At 44.1% G+C, this 13,656-nt stretch overlaps 1 protein-coding gene and 1 pseudogene across 6 annotated transcripts in view; both read right to left on the reverse strand.

Annotated features, from left to right (window-relative positions):
• Positions 1 to 1,249: 1,249 nt before the first annotated feature.
• Positions 1,250 to 5,190, reverse strand: LOC102995589 (prohibitin 1-like; annotated as a pseudogene).
• A 3,756-nt stretch (positions 5,191 to 8,946) lies between these two features.
• Positions 8,947 to 13,656, reverse strand: part of DESI2 (desumoylating isopeptidase 2) — a 42,889-nt gene continuing 38,179 nt past the window's right edge. For 4 of the 6 annotated variants that reach the window (XM_024133660.3, XM_024133657.3, XM_024133658.3 and 1 more), the window contains one exon: positions 8,947 to 12,461. In XM_024133660.3, the coding sequence (XP_023989428.1) occupies positions 12,228 to 12,461 (234 nt within the window). In that variant the 3' untranslated portion in view covers positions 8,947 to 12,227. The remainder of the gene's footprint in view (positions 12,462 to 13,656) is intronic. The other 2 variants (XR_003679448.2, XR_003679447.2) reach the window with 2 other exon arrangements.

Below are 13,656 nucleotides of genomic sequence, written 5' to 3' on the forward strand. Positions count from 1 at the left end.
AAAAAGCAAAGATTAAAATATTTAGAAGAAAACGTAGGAGAATATCTTTCCAATTTAGGCGGACAGAGGGATTTCTTAGGATTAAAAAAATATTTACCAAAGAGAAAAATACTGATATTACTGACTACTTTAAAACGAACTTGTTTATCAAAACATACTTTAGGACTTCCCTGGTGGTCTAGTGGTTGATACTCCATGCTTCCACGGCCACGGCACGGCCAAAAACAACCAACCAACCAACCAAACAAACAAAAAGCACACTTTAAAGGCAGTGAAAAGACAAATAACAAACTGGGAGAAAATATTTGTAACACATAGAATTGTCAAAGAAGAGTAGCCAGAATATGTAAATATTTTCTACAAACCTGTAAGAAAAAGATAAATAACCTAACAGAAAAATAGGCTAAAGATAGGACAGACATTTCACAGAAAAAAAAAAAAAAAGGCCCAGAAACATAGAAAGATTCTTAATCTTAATGATAGTCAGGAAAATGCAAATTAGATGCGCAGCTAGATGCCAATTTATGCCTACCAGACTGGCAAACATTAAAGAGTTAGTCAATATCAAGTCTAGGCAAGGGTGTGGAGTAATGGGAATGAAAATCTTCTGCTGGTGGGATTGGAGAGTGTTACAGCTGCTTTGGAAAACAATTTTGATTACCCGGTGTTGACAGGATGATACAAGGACTTTCAGATGATTTGTTAAATATTATAATATATCTAGCAGGGGCTTCGATTTTTTCCATGATGCATGTAAGAGAAAAGTGCCATGATCCTCTTCTGATCTGTAAGAGAAGTTTTTTCAAGTGTCTGTAACTTTTAGGAATACTGAGACAATTTACAACATTATAATTAAGTCAGTGAATTAAGACAAGCAACCCAATATTGGTTTCTTTGGAGGTTATTTTCACATGGTGGTTATTTTCACAGGATGTGGCAACAATTTCTAAAGTCATAGGAGTCGAACAAGACCCTGCTGCTCTGAGTTGCAAATAGTGATGAAGAGTCACACGTGTCCACTTTACATGGGAGAACAGGACACATTCCGTTAAAAGTTTTGAACCAAACAAGCAGATTCTTTTTTTTTTTTTCTTTGATAGAGTAGTTAGAGATCTGAAGTGATTTTACTTTTATTTCCTTCACTTTACGCCAATCATGAAGTTTCACAGTGATTTCTGGGGTGGAAGAGGGAAGGTGATGTTGACAATCATCGGGGCTGTGGTCCGGATGGCCCCAGGAGGTGTGGGCCTCACTGGGGCAGCTGGAAGAGCACCGACTGCCCAGCGGGCAGGTAGGTGATGTTCGGAAGGACAGCTGGTATGTGATGTCCTCCGAGGCCTCCAACTTGTGCAGTTCAATCAGGCGGTCGCCTGCAGGGGCAAGTGAGCTGGCTATCAGCTCTGCTGCCTTGAAATCGCCCTCCGCAGAGAGGATGGCTGCCGCTCAGCCTTTTCCATCACAAATCTGGCTCTCTCTGCTTCCTGCTGAGCCCTCTGTTTGGCTTCCACCACTTCTGTGAACTCCTTTCCGAAGGTCAGATGTGTCAAGGGTTATGTCATCCAGGATGAGCCTAAAGGCTGCTGCTCCCTCCATGAGGTCATCGCTCACCTGTCTGGAGACCAGCTCTCTCCTGTGCTCAGTTCTCCAGTATCAAAGTGAGTCACCACGGATTTGAGGATCTCTGTAGTGATGGACGGTAGCATGTGCTCATCATAATCTTCTCTGATGCTGGTGAAGATTCGGGGAAGTGGCTAGTAACCGGCTGGAAGAGGATGCGCAGGGTGATGCTGACATTCTATAAATCTTTGCTTCCAGTGATTACTGGCACGTTTACGTGGTGGAGGGCGGTAAACAAAGATAATTGGTTTCTGTACCCAAGGGATGAGAAAGTGAGTCCCTTTTCCTACAACAATGTCCTGCACTCCACAGAACGGGTCAAAGGTGATAGGATAGCTCTGTGCCCAGCATCTGTATTATACAAGGCAGAATTTGCCACGCCTCCTGCAACGGCTAAGGCCAGCCTGAACTTGCCGAGGGACTCAAACACTGTCTCCTTCCACACCTTCGCAAGCCCTGGCTCCTCCCGGGCTCACCCCCTTCCCCTCCGGCACGAGGCAGCCGGTCCCCTACATTCTCACCTGTCAAGCAGATTCTTTGAACCACTTTTGTGATGTTGAGTATTGTCCTCTTAGCGGCTGTGTGCGAGCAGGGAACAGCTCTCACCTCTGACTAATGAAAAAAATACTTTTCAAGCCCAGGCTCTGAAATTTCATTATATGACATTATAAGAAAATAGCCGGTGGAGCTCTGTTTGACTAGAAGATGGAGAGAAGGCTGAATAGGGTTTTATTTAATGAAAGTGCAGTAAGAGGAATACATTGTTTTTTGCTAAAAATTAATAAAGTTGGATGTGCACATTCCCTCCAACTTTGCAGCTCCTCTCCCAGAGAAGCGGAAACCCTTCCATCTTCCCTCCAGCCTCACAGCTCCACCCCCAGAGGAACCCCTCCATCTGCAGCAGAAGGTATGCCTTACAATATTCATAGCCATAAACTGAAACAGGCCAAATGTCTATTAAAAGTCGAATATATAAATAAAACTGTGGTATAGCTGTACAACAGAATACAGCAGTGAAAATGAACTATAACTGTACACATAAACATGCATGAATTAAATATGTAGAATTTTTCTTTTTCTTTTTCTTTTATTTTTGTCCATGCCATGCACCTTGCGGGATCTTAGTTCCCCAACCAGGGATCAAACCCGGGCCCCCTGCAGTGGAAGTGCAGAGTCCTAACCACTGGACTGCCAGGGAATTCCAAAATATGTAGAAATTTTTTTAAATCACAAGGGAATTATTCAAAATGATTCCATTCATAAAAAGTTTTGAAATAGGTATAAGCAAATAATATACTACCTAGGGATGCATATGTGGGTATTAAAAAACCATCAAAAAGAAAAAGCAAAGGAATGATTAACACAGAGTTCAGGATAGCAGTGGGGGGAGGAGGAAGTGGCTGGGGTGGGAGATGGTGCTTCTGAGGTCCTGCTCAGGTTCTATTTTTTTAGGCTGGGTGTTGGGTGGTGGGTACAGGAGGTGTTCGTTTTATTATTTTTCAGACTGTACATATACATCCCATATATTCTTTCATATATGTGTGTGTGTGTATATATGTATGAAACATCTATATGTAAACCAAAATGTTGTTTATAAGAGTGAATGGGACATGAAAGTGCATGAACTTTTGCTGTGGAGTGAAATCGGGAAATGTTGCCCCGCTTGGGATGAGGGAGTGAAGGGATGGTTTGTCTTGGGTTTTCGGTTTTGGCTGAGAAACCATGGAACATGTCTTATGCTGACAGGAATGATCTAGTGGAGAAAAGGAAAATGGTGTTTTGAAGGAGAGAAGGAATAATGTTGGAGCAAGTCCTTGAGAGATGAGAGAGGGTGATATCTAGTGACAAAGGAAGGCTTGGCTTTTGAAAATAGTAAGGACGTTTTCCCATTTGTAACACAGACAGTGACTCTGGGTACAGGCTCCAATGAGTATGTAGGTTGAAAAATTGGAAGCTGTGAGATAGAAGTAAATATATGTCTTAGTCTTTGGCCCCAATTCCAAGCACAGAGCTCCTAGAACCCTTCCTTGTAAATTCCTAAGTGATTCGAACACCAGGAGCAGATTTGCTCTATTGAGGCCACTCTGGGTGGGTGCCTGATGGCTCCTGCTCTCCAGAAAGACTAAGCTACTATTAGAGGCTTGGAATTTTTACCACCTCCCGATTCCCCCCGCCCCCCCCGCTCCACTTCTCTAGAAGGGTGAGAGGGACTGAAAATGGAGTTAATAATTGATCATCCCTGCGTGAAGAAGCCTCCATAAAATCCCAATAGTATGAGGTTTGGAGAGTTTTCAGGTGGCTGAACACATCCACATACCAGGAGGGTGATGCACCCCAACTCCACGGAGACAGAAGCTCCTGTGCCCAGGACGCTCTCAGACCTTGCCTTGTATTTTTCTTTATCTGGTTGTTCATTTGTATTTTTTTTTATCATATCCTTTCATAAACTGGTAAATAGAAGCGTTGCCCTGAGTTCTGTGAGCCTCTCTAGTAAATCAGACTCAAACCTGGGAACCTCCGATTTGTACCCAAGCTGGACAGAAATTGTGGGTAACCTGGGGCCGTACTACTAGGGATTGGCATCTGAAGTGGGGACCAGTCTTGTGGGACTGAGCGCTTAACCTGTGGGATCTGATGTCATCTCCAGGTAGATAGCATCAGAATTAAGTTGTGGGCCAACCAGCTGGTGTTGTGGAGAATTGCTTGGTGTAGGGAAAATCCCCACACATCTGGTGAAGAAGTGTCACAAGTGAAGTGTTCTGTGTGACAGTAAGGGAGAAACACAAGGGAGGGAGAACTGGGTATTTTCCCCCATTACAGAGGTCAACTGCCTAAATTGTCTCTATTTTCAATGAAGCGTAAAGTGAGGTTCTCAACTGAAATGCGTGTGGGGAACACGTGGGAGGTTTGAAGAGATAAAGTCTGAAGTGTCATCCAGGAGAGCAGCAAGCAGGCTTACAAGGGACCTGCAGGAAACCGCGTGTGGTGCTGAGAGACGGGAACATTAAGATAAAACTGGTCAGCCCAGTCGTGTGATTTCACCCTAGCAGCATTCAGCGGATCAGGCACAGGCACAGAGAGGTCTGGGTCTGAACAGGGCTGGGTTTGCGAGGCCATGAGATGAAGCGAGAAAAGGGCACAGAAGTGGAGGATCCTGAGAAGGAAACAGTTTAATTACTGACCATGGAATTTAGGCTGAGTGAGAAGAAAAATGAAAGATGGGGGAGGGAGTAATATTAGTAAAACGAGTGCTGAATTTAGTGGATTTGGGATCTTGATGAGGTCAAAGACTTGTCTCAGTGTGTGGGGTACTCAGGGGAGCTGGGAAGTTAGTGGTCAGAGATTACTTAATGAAGATTTTAGCAGAGGCGCAGTTACTGGTGACGACAAGTCTAAGGTTTGCGTGCCTGGAGGAAGTGAGATCAGGAGCCTGAGAGAGTGATGGTAGCCCTCAACCCAGGATAGGGCTGCCTACCTCCTGGGGGCAATATGTGTGGGGATGTTTAATGTGGCCACGACTGTGGAGCGGGTAAAACGCTGGTAATTAGTGGACAGAGTGTAGAGATGCCACATGTCTTGTAATGGGCCAGACTGTCTAGCACAAAGGATTGTCCTACCCTGATGGCAATAGAGCCTCAGCTGAGAAGCACTGGGCTAGGGTATTGGATGGGTCACCTGCATGAATGAAGAGTCACTGATGACAGGAAGAAGGTGGAGAGGAAGACAGAGGAGGAGAGGGAGAGCAGAAGAGAGCCATGAGGGAGCAGCTGGTAGAACTCGGTAGCAGTTTCAGTGGAGCCGGAGGTTTGGAAGCAAAGAGGAATGGGAGACCGAGGGCACATACCCCGAGGGAGAGAGCACCACACGGGATAGCTGGGTTTCACATAAAGCAGAGAGGTCAAGAAGTATTTGAAAAAGTGGAGGCTATTGGGCTTCCCTGGTGGCGCAGTGGTTGAGAGTCCGCCTGCCGATGCTGGGGACGCGGGTTCGTGCCCCGGTCTGGGAAGATCCCACATGCGGCGGAGCGGCTGGGCCCGTGAGCCATGGCCGCTGAGCCTGCGCGTCCGGAGCCTGTGCTCCGCAACGGGGGAGGCCACAACGAGAGCCCCGCGTACCGCAAAAAAAAAAAAAAAAAAAAAAAAAGTGGAGGCTATTGGGCATTTTCCTGTCACAGACTGGGAGTTCCAGAGGGTACATTGGAAGGTGGGGCAGTAAGGATGAGGAGGAGGGCTGGCCAAATGAGCATGCCCAGAGTAGCTGGCGATAAGGACTTGGGCACGGATACTTCTGGTGATCTAAAGTAAAACATCAGGGATGGCCGCGTGATGGGTGTAGCCTTGGTGGTCTCTCACAGGAAGGTGGATAATCAGTTCAAACTATGGTCCAGAATCCTTAGTGCACGGATCAGTGACTTCTAGGTAACCATTCCTTGAAGTAACTCCAGAGGGTTCAAGTTTATCTTTCACATTTATTAGAGTACTCCTTGAATAATTTATATGGATTCAGTCAAACCCAGGAAAAATTCAGAAAATCCTACCACACCTCTATTGAATTTTGGAGAAGATTCAGCTACCAGGTCCTTCAGACATTCGTGAGTCCAGGCTGCCTGACAGAGTCACCTCATCCAGGAAATTCTGATTTCTATGGGCAGAGTAGTCTGGAACCATGCAGAATTGAGTCCTATGGGCTAGAGCAGTGCTTCTCAACCCTTAATGTACATGTGAATTGCCTGGAGGTTTTGTTAATATGCTGATTCTGACTCAGTGGGTCTGGACTGGATCCAGGTCCTCCACTGCAGAAAAGCAGTGTACTTGAGTGGAAAGAGTAGAAGCCTTGCAACTGGCTAGGTTCAAATATGGGTTTTCCTTATGCTGTCTGTGCATTCTTGGGCTACTAACCACTCAACTCCTTTGGTGTAAAGCAGGAATAACATCATAGGCTGTTGTGATAATTAAATGAATAGCCCGAGGAGCACACAGCAGGGGCACTGTAGGAGGACTTCTCTTTCCCCTTTGTCTTGTCCACAAAACCCACTGCCTTTCCAGACTCAACGTGACACCTTTTCGTATTCGTGGGCATACTGGCCTTCTGTGGTGTGTCAGCTGCCTGCGAGGGCAGATCTGTGGTGCCCACTCATTGATGCCAGTGGGAGAGGAAGGCACAGGAGTCTTCTTCTATCTTTGATTAGGGCCAAGCTGGCTGCCCTAGCTCCCCTTAGCTTTTATTTTTTCAGTTTTGTAATCTGAAAATCCCAGTCCCTATTTGGGTGGATAATCACTGGCCACCAAGACTGAGGGTCCTAGGTAGACCGAATGGCTCTTCCTTGTCTAATTTTTTCACTGCCCTGTCCAATGCATATTCCTTTTCCAGTGGGGGATGAGTAGAGCAGGCCTCCCACCCTCCCTCTGTGGAGTCTGGCTTAGTGACTTTGGTAACTTTATCCCTGAGTCCACCTGCCTGCAAGGCTATAAGGACAGCCTGGTGAGGCCTGTGGCTTCCTCTGCATGGCTGCAGCTTCAGAAGCAACTGAAGTTTGCCCAGGCACTAAATCCCACTAATCACTGGGAGTTAGGGGTGTGAAGAAAACAGACTGGCGGTCAATGGCTCCCCTAACTGAGGCCCACTAAGGCCATGAGTATTTCGTAGAACCAGGCAATTCTTTCTGAGTGAAGGGGTCCCGGGGTCAGGGAGATCAATGTAGATGGCTCTATGCCACTCCTCAACAGCCCGGGGGTGGTACATTCTTTTTTTTTTTGTGGTATGGGGGCCTCCCTCTGTTGTGGCCTCTCCCGTTGCGGAGCACAGGCTCCGGACGCGCAGGCTCAGCGGCCATGGCTCACGGGCCCAGCCGCTCCGCGGCATGTGGGATCCTCCCAGACCGGGGCGCGAACCCGGTTCCCCTGCATCGGCAGGCGGACGCGCAACCACTGCCTCACCAGGGAAGCCCTGGTACATTCTTGATTGGGTCCACAAAGCCCTCCCAGTGAGGGCAGGGCTGCAGGGCACAGGTGCGCCCATCTAGCCTTTGGAAATGAATGCCTCCCTCACCCAGTTGGGATTGAGAGGAGGCCCCGCTTAACCTTAGCTTTTCCCTTGGCCTTGACAAGAGAGACTCTTCACACTTCCCAGTGTAGGAACAAGGTATGATCCTCTTTGGGAGGATTTTCCTTTTGGGGAAAGGATCAAAGGGACAAGCTTGAGAGGGCTCAGCAGTTCTCTGGGTTTAGAATCCATAAGGAAATAAGTAGCTGCCTGCCTCTAATCTACCTCTTGGAATGCATAGCCTGGAACCACTCATCTTTATTAGCGTGGACTTCTGCACACTTAGAACAAGGTCCATATCTGGGTGATAAGGAGAACTTCAGGAGCAGATAATAATGGGAAAGAAAAAACCACTGTCCCTCAGTATATTTGGTATCCTTTCTACAGGTAAAACCAGTTGCTTTACCAGATTTGAGTTGGTGATCAACTTGTTATAGTCTATCAAAAACCTATTTAGACTGGGGGGAACATTCCCCTTCGGCTCCTGTCCTTGAGAACAAATGAGTTGTAGACCATTCCTACTTAGCAGAGAGTGGACAGGCATTGACAGACCACAAATGACCTCCACTATTTTTTAAAAATACTTAATCCAAGAGAGGTCTTTTGAGTTTGTGGAGGGAAATATTACTTGGCTAGGTACCAAAAGGCCAATGGAGACGGGGTGAAGGGTCAGGTTGGAGGTGCAAAGCAGAATGGGTTTGTAGAAAATGAGGTGCGCAGTCACCCAGGCTCCTGCTTGCTTGATGCCTTAAGATGGGGAGTGTGTGTGCACAAGCAGTGGGGGCAATTCCCCTGCAGGTCTCTCCCCTGTGCTCCTGGCGGAGAGAAGAGGGCATGTTCTCCCTTCTCAGGCTTGCCTCCATGCTCCAGAAGCTGGGGCTGGCACTGCTGCCTGGGAGCAGGTGTGGTTATGCTCTCTGACGGTTAAGGACTTGGCCCGTGGACCTGAGCTCAAGGGGGATACATGGGAATAAATGTACATGCAAATACAAGAGAAATGTATGATGGAGAAGGGTGGACTATGTTGCTGCAGAGCAGATGGGATTCTTGGGTTTCAAAAATAATCTCCCTATTGGGCGTAAGACAGACTACAAGGACGTACTGTACAGCATAGGGAATAAAGCCAATATTCTGTAATAACTGTAAATGGAGTGTAACCTTTAAAACTGTATAAAAATAAAAAATATCAAACAAAAGTACCCCTCCCCAACACAAATATATAACATTTGCAGTTTCCTGGAGGTCAAAAAGCACTATAAAACATTTCTTATAAAAGTATTTTTTAATAAACTGATGTAATTCAATGTTGTTAACATGATAGCCCAATGCTATATCAAGGTAGCAAAAGTGAAGATTCCTGGTTTTTTTTTTTTTATATAAACACTATGAATGACAGTACATTTGCAATCAACTTCACAAGAAATTATCCTCAGGTTCATGAAGATTCTTGAACAGCTGTAACACCTTTCAAACAGTGAAGACGTGTATTGACTGAGTAGACAATGAAAGTCTAATGACTGAGCTGCACTCTAAACCATACTGAAGGAAAGGGGTACAATGGCAGTACGGCCAGCTTGCTGGACAAAACCCAAGCCTTTTAAAGTTAGTCACTGAAAGAAAATACAGTATGTATCAAAATTACAGAGTATCTTATAGAAATGGACCCATTAGAAGACACACAGATTAGAACCCTGAAGCAGTGAATGAGTTTCTACCCGTTTTGTGATGGAAAGAAGCCATGGATATAGAGTCCCGCAGCTGTCTGTAGGGTTGAATCTCCTCATACGCACAATGCTATCAATTGGTGAAAACCAGAATTCCCTGCTATGTACAAATGCTGGTGAAGTTAACTTGCACTATTGCTGTGGGTCAGAACAATAGTGGGCTGGATTTCAGGCATCAAGTGGAGGCTCTCCTTACTGCTGTATCACTGCCTTCTACCATTCCACAGGCCACACTTTCCAAAGCTGATGCCCCTTTCTTAGGGTTGAAAGAAAGAAAAAACAAAACCCAACGGCACTGAAAACAAACAGTAGAAACCAGCAGCTTCTGACCCTCTTAACACTACATTACTGTCCAACCCACAATGAGAAATGTGTTTCACTTGGTTACAACTATGAAGAGAATATCTGATGCCATCATATCACACGTATCTTAATGACCGGATTTTTTATATAGGATTTTTCTTAACAGAGATCAGGTTGAGAACAAGATTCTTTTCCTCCAAGGGCAAGGGAAAGCTAGTGAAATGCTAGTTAATTGAATTCACCCTCAATTTTGAACTGTAGCGGACAAACTGACTTAAATGAGATTTTCTAAAGTAAAGACATTTCTTTATTTCTCAACCTCAAGTACCATTCGACTGCAAGCAATCTCACGTCCAGAATTTTATCTGGTGGTTCTATGATAATTGGTCTCAGGCCATTATTTATTTTTACTAGAACCTTAGCACTATTTTTAAACTCCAAATGCTGCATATGAAAGTCAATACAACAAAATAACAATAAAATCATTTGTGTGCTGAGGCGCTGGATTCTGGATAAGCAATGGTGGAAGGCTCCTGGCTACTCGCCAAGAAGTGCCTAAATAATGGCCACTCCTTCATGTGTGTCCGTAGCACAGATTTAAACTCATGTCTATTTGAATGGATTAGAAAAAACTGGAATCCACCACATTATTAAAACAAAAAATACCAAGCGAACGGCATCAAACATTTTTCACTAACCTGGGTTTTAGTGATAGGACTCTTCTTTGAGTGAACTGATTCACTGTCAAGAGTCTTCACATTTTATTCTAAATCTCATTTTTAGACCTGAATCAGGTCAACTTTTCATAAAGATCATAGATTCCTTTCTGTCACATCTCTTAAAACAAGTGCTCTGCCCCCACCAAAAGAACTTGAGAATAATTTGTAAAAGCTTTCCTCTCCAGCAACAGAACAGTCAAAAGCATAAATTAGGTTAAGTGGCTTCATTTTCCTCAGGTCAAACCCAAGGTTTATTTTCCCTATGAACAGGGTGTGCTTAATTTGATAAAATGACTCAAAATCAGCTTATGGAAAAGTTAAAAATGTAGTGTACTGAAAGATATGTATCCTTACAAAGAGCAATAGCAAACAATCCAATCTAGAACTTTAAATAAAAGTAGATGATTTTAAAACTAACGAGATATATATATATATATATATATAAAGCTGAAGTCACTGCCTTGGATAATTTATACACTGCATCCAATATTTTATGTAGAACATTCATTCTTAAGGCAGAAAAACTGAATTTGACATGTAATGACTTGGCTCTTACATCCAAGGGTCAAACTGGGAGTAGACTTGAGCAGACAGATTCCTTGCTAATGACGACTTATCTGTGGTGACAATTTCATTCTTCGAGTAGGTTATGTAAGAGACACACATTTGAGAGAACAGAAAAAGATGAATAAGACACATAAATATGACTTTTCAACAAGAGGTCAATGAGACTAAGCTTTCTATTATGAGGTGAAACTACTCCCATAACAAACTAACAAACTCCAACATACTGTTTCTGGTATGGTACATAAAATGTTTAAAATATCAAAGTATTAACTTTCTGGAGAATGTTACTTTAGACTCTAGTTTTCAAGGTGTAGTATAAAAGGTAGCCTGAATAGTTAAAAGCAGTTGAATGTCAACTCACACTGCTACTCAGAAGGCTACCACTGAGGATATTCCTGCCCCACAAACAAAATCCTGTGCAGGGAGGATATCAATATATATTAAAATAAAAATGAAGCCCCCAATACATGTGCAAAAACACCTGTTACTAGTAAGAATACCTTGAACGAAAAACATCTTACTTACAGAATCAGAGGCATCAAAGCCAGACTGACACGAGAGTATACCACCCTGTGGAGGTGGACGGATATTTGGGATGAAAGCCACCGTTCGGTGGGAACCTCAGGAGATGTACCACTTGGAGTGGAGGGAGTGCTGAGTGCCCAGGGTCGGGCACCTCTCACGCAGATCAAGGTCCCAAGCCCTCAGGGCTGTGTGTGCTCCTTCACCTCTGTGCATCCTGGTACCAAAATGGTAACAAAAACAAACACAAACCTAAAAGACAATTCTTAAGCAGGCGATGGTGACTGTTAACTGTGTAAGTACCTTCCTGTGTGCCTATTATTTATGCCGAAGCTTGGGCAATTGTCAGAAGTGTACAAAGATTACCTGCCTAATTTTTGAAGACATGAAGATTTTCTTCTTTCATGGTGGCAGGAGTCCATGCAAGATTTGTAAACAGTGATACAAAATACTGTAAACATAACTTAACAGAGCTTATATAAAACAGAAGTAAATCCAAATTTACAAGTGGGTAAAAAAGACAGAGGGCAGCTTCATACAAAGTTCTCCCTCCTGCGCCAAGTGATTTTTTTTTTTTTTTTTTGATTACAAATATAATCCTGAGCTGAAAAACTGGGATTTGGGGGAGAGCCATCTTTGCATACAAAATATCCAAAGGACATTTACTCTTTTACTCTTCTCTAGTGATATTCAACTGCCAGAGACAGTTCTGAATGTGTGACTTTGGAGACATTTACAGTTTAGTGTGGCGCCCGGGTCTGGAGCCTGCGGCAGTGCTGGCCATGGAAGCGGAGGCTGCAGCATCCTCTGCTTCCTCCAGTTCGTCCTGGAGCTCTTGGCTGACGCTAGACTGCAGGGCTGCGGGAGTGAGCCACTCCTTTGGGAGGCAACTCTGGAGAAAGGGTATACAGGAGCTGAAGTAGGCAAGCCGATTGATCCAGCGAGGAATCTCTTTCCCACAAAGAATCTACAGGAGAAAGAGCGTAGTATTAGGTGAGAGGTTAGGGTTATCTGGTCAGCTGCCAAGGAGTGGAGGGTCGGGGAGGGAGGCGGATATACAAAAAGGCCACTGCACATTAGCCTTTGGTGCTGTTACTTCCGGCCTTTGATGACAAGCAGCTCCCTAACTTGGAAGCCTGGGGTCCCCCTACTGTCAGCTCCATCCGTTCCCTTCTGAAGAACTTTGTTAAGTTGCTTACTTTTTACATCTATAAAATCAAGCTAATTCCATTTGGCTCCTTTCTTTTTTTGGTCTTTGTAACTGCTTTGAGAAGCATGTAAAAGTATTTTGAACACACAGAAGACTTGTTAATACAAGATATTATTCAAGTGACAGAAGCTCCAGGCAGTTCTCATCCTTATCCTGTTCTTAGGACTTGTAAGCCCCCTCTTTTCCCAACTGCAAATAATAAGAACTAGGTCTTTTATAATACTGACTTTACTCTTTATTATCCTCCTTCCCTTCTGCAGTCAAAACCAGGCTTAACTAATCCATGCTTTACTGTCCCTGTGGTGTTTTTGCCTCCAATCATGTCAAAGATTATAATCATTATAATTATGATCTGGAAGTACCATCTATTTTAGCTTAGTTGGTTTCAAAGTATCTTACATCCAAAAATTAGCTAAAATGTAAATAAGCTGGCACCTGTAATCAAGCAATATAACTTTTCTCCCTAAAGGTTTAGCCCTATGCCTTAAGGGCTACATTTAAATACTATGTCTCTGTCTTAACTACAGGGCTAGGCGGTGGTCTCAATGGAGGGAGGGTGGCATGTTTTGATCATTTTTGATTACCCGGCCTGGAAGCACAGAGAGGTAGACAGTACTTAAAAATACCTGAAGAATGTGCATGAATTAGATCTGGGGGAAAGCTGAGCAATGACCTTATATTATACCATTCCTATCTGTCTATTCTAAAAAACACAGGCAAACAAGTATTACATTATATTTTATACCCGACATAATTGGGGATATATGTATATTTGAAGGTTACCACAGAGTGGTGACTAGGAATAGTTAGGTTAATGTAATAAGCCATTGTTGACTATCCAGCATCTGTTTTCTTCATTCTCCTTCCTAAATCCTGATTTCATTCAGTAATCTACCTTCCTCCATATATTAATGTGCTTCATAGGAAGCTGACATCCCAACACCTGCAGGTG

This window comes from Physeter macrocephalus, chromosome 4 (assembly GCF_002837175.3).
Source record: "Physeter macrocephalus isolate SW-GA chromosome 4, ASM283717v5, whole genome shotgun sequence".
Lineage (NCBI taxonomy): Eukaryota > Metazoa > Chordata > Mammalia > Artiodactyla > Physeteridae > Physeter > Physeter macrocephalus.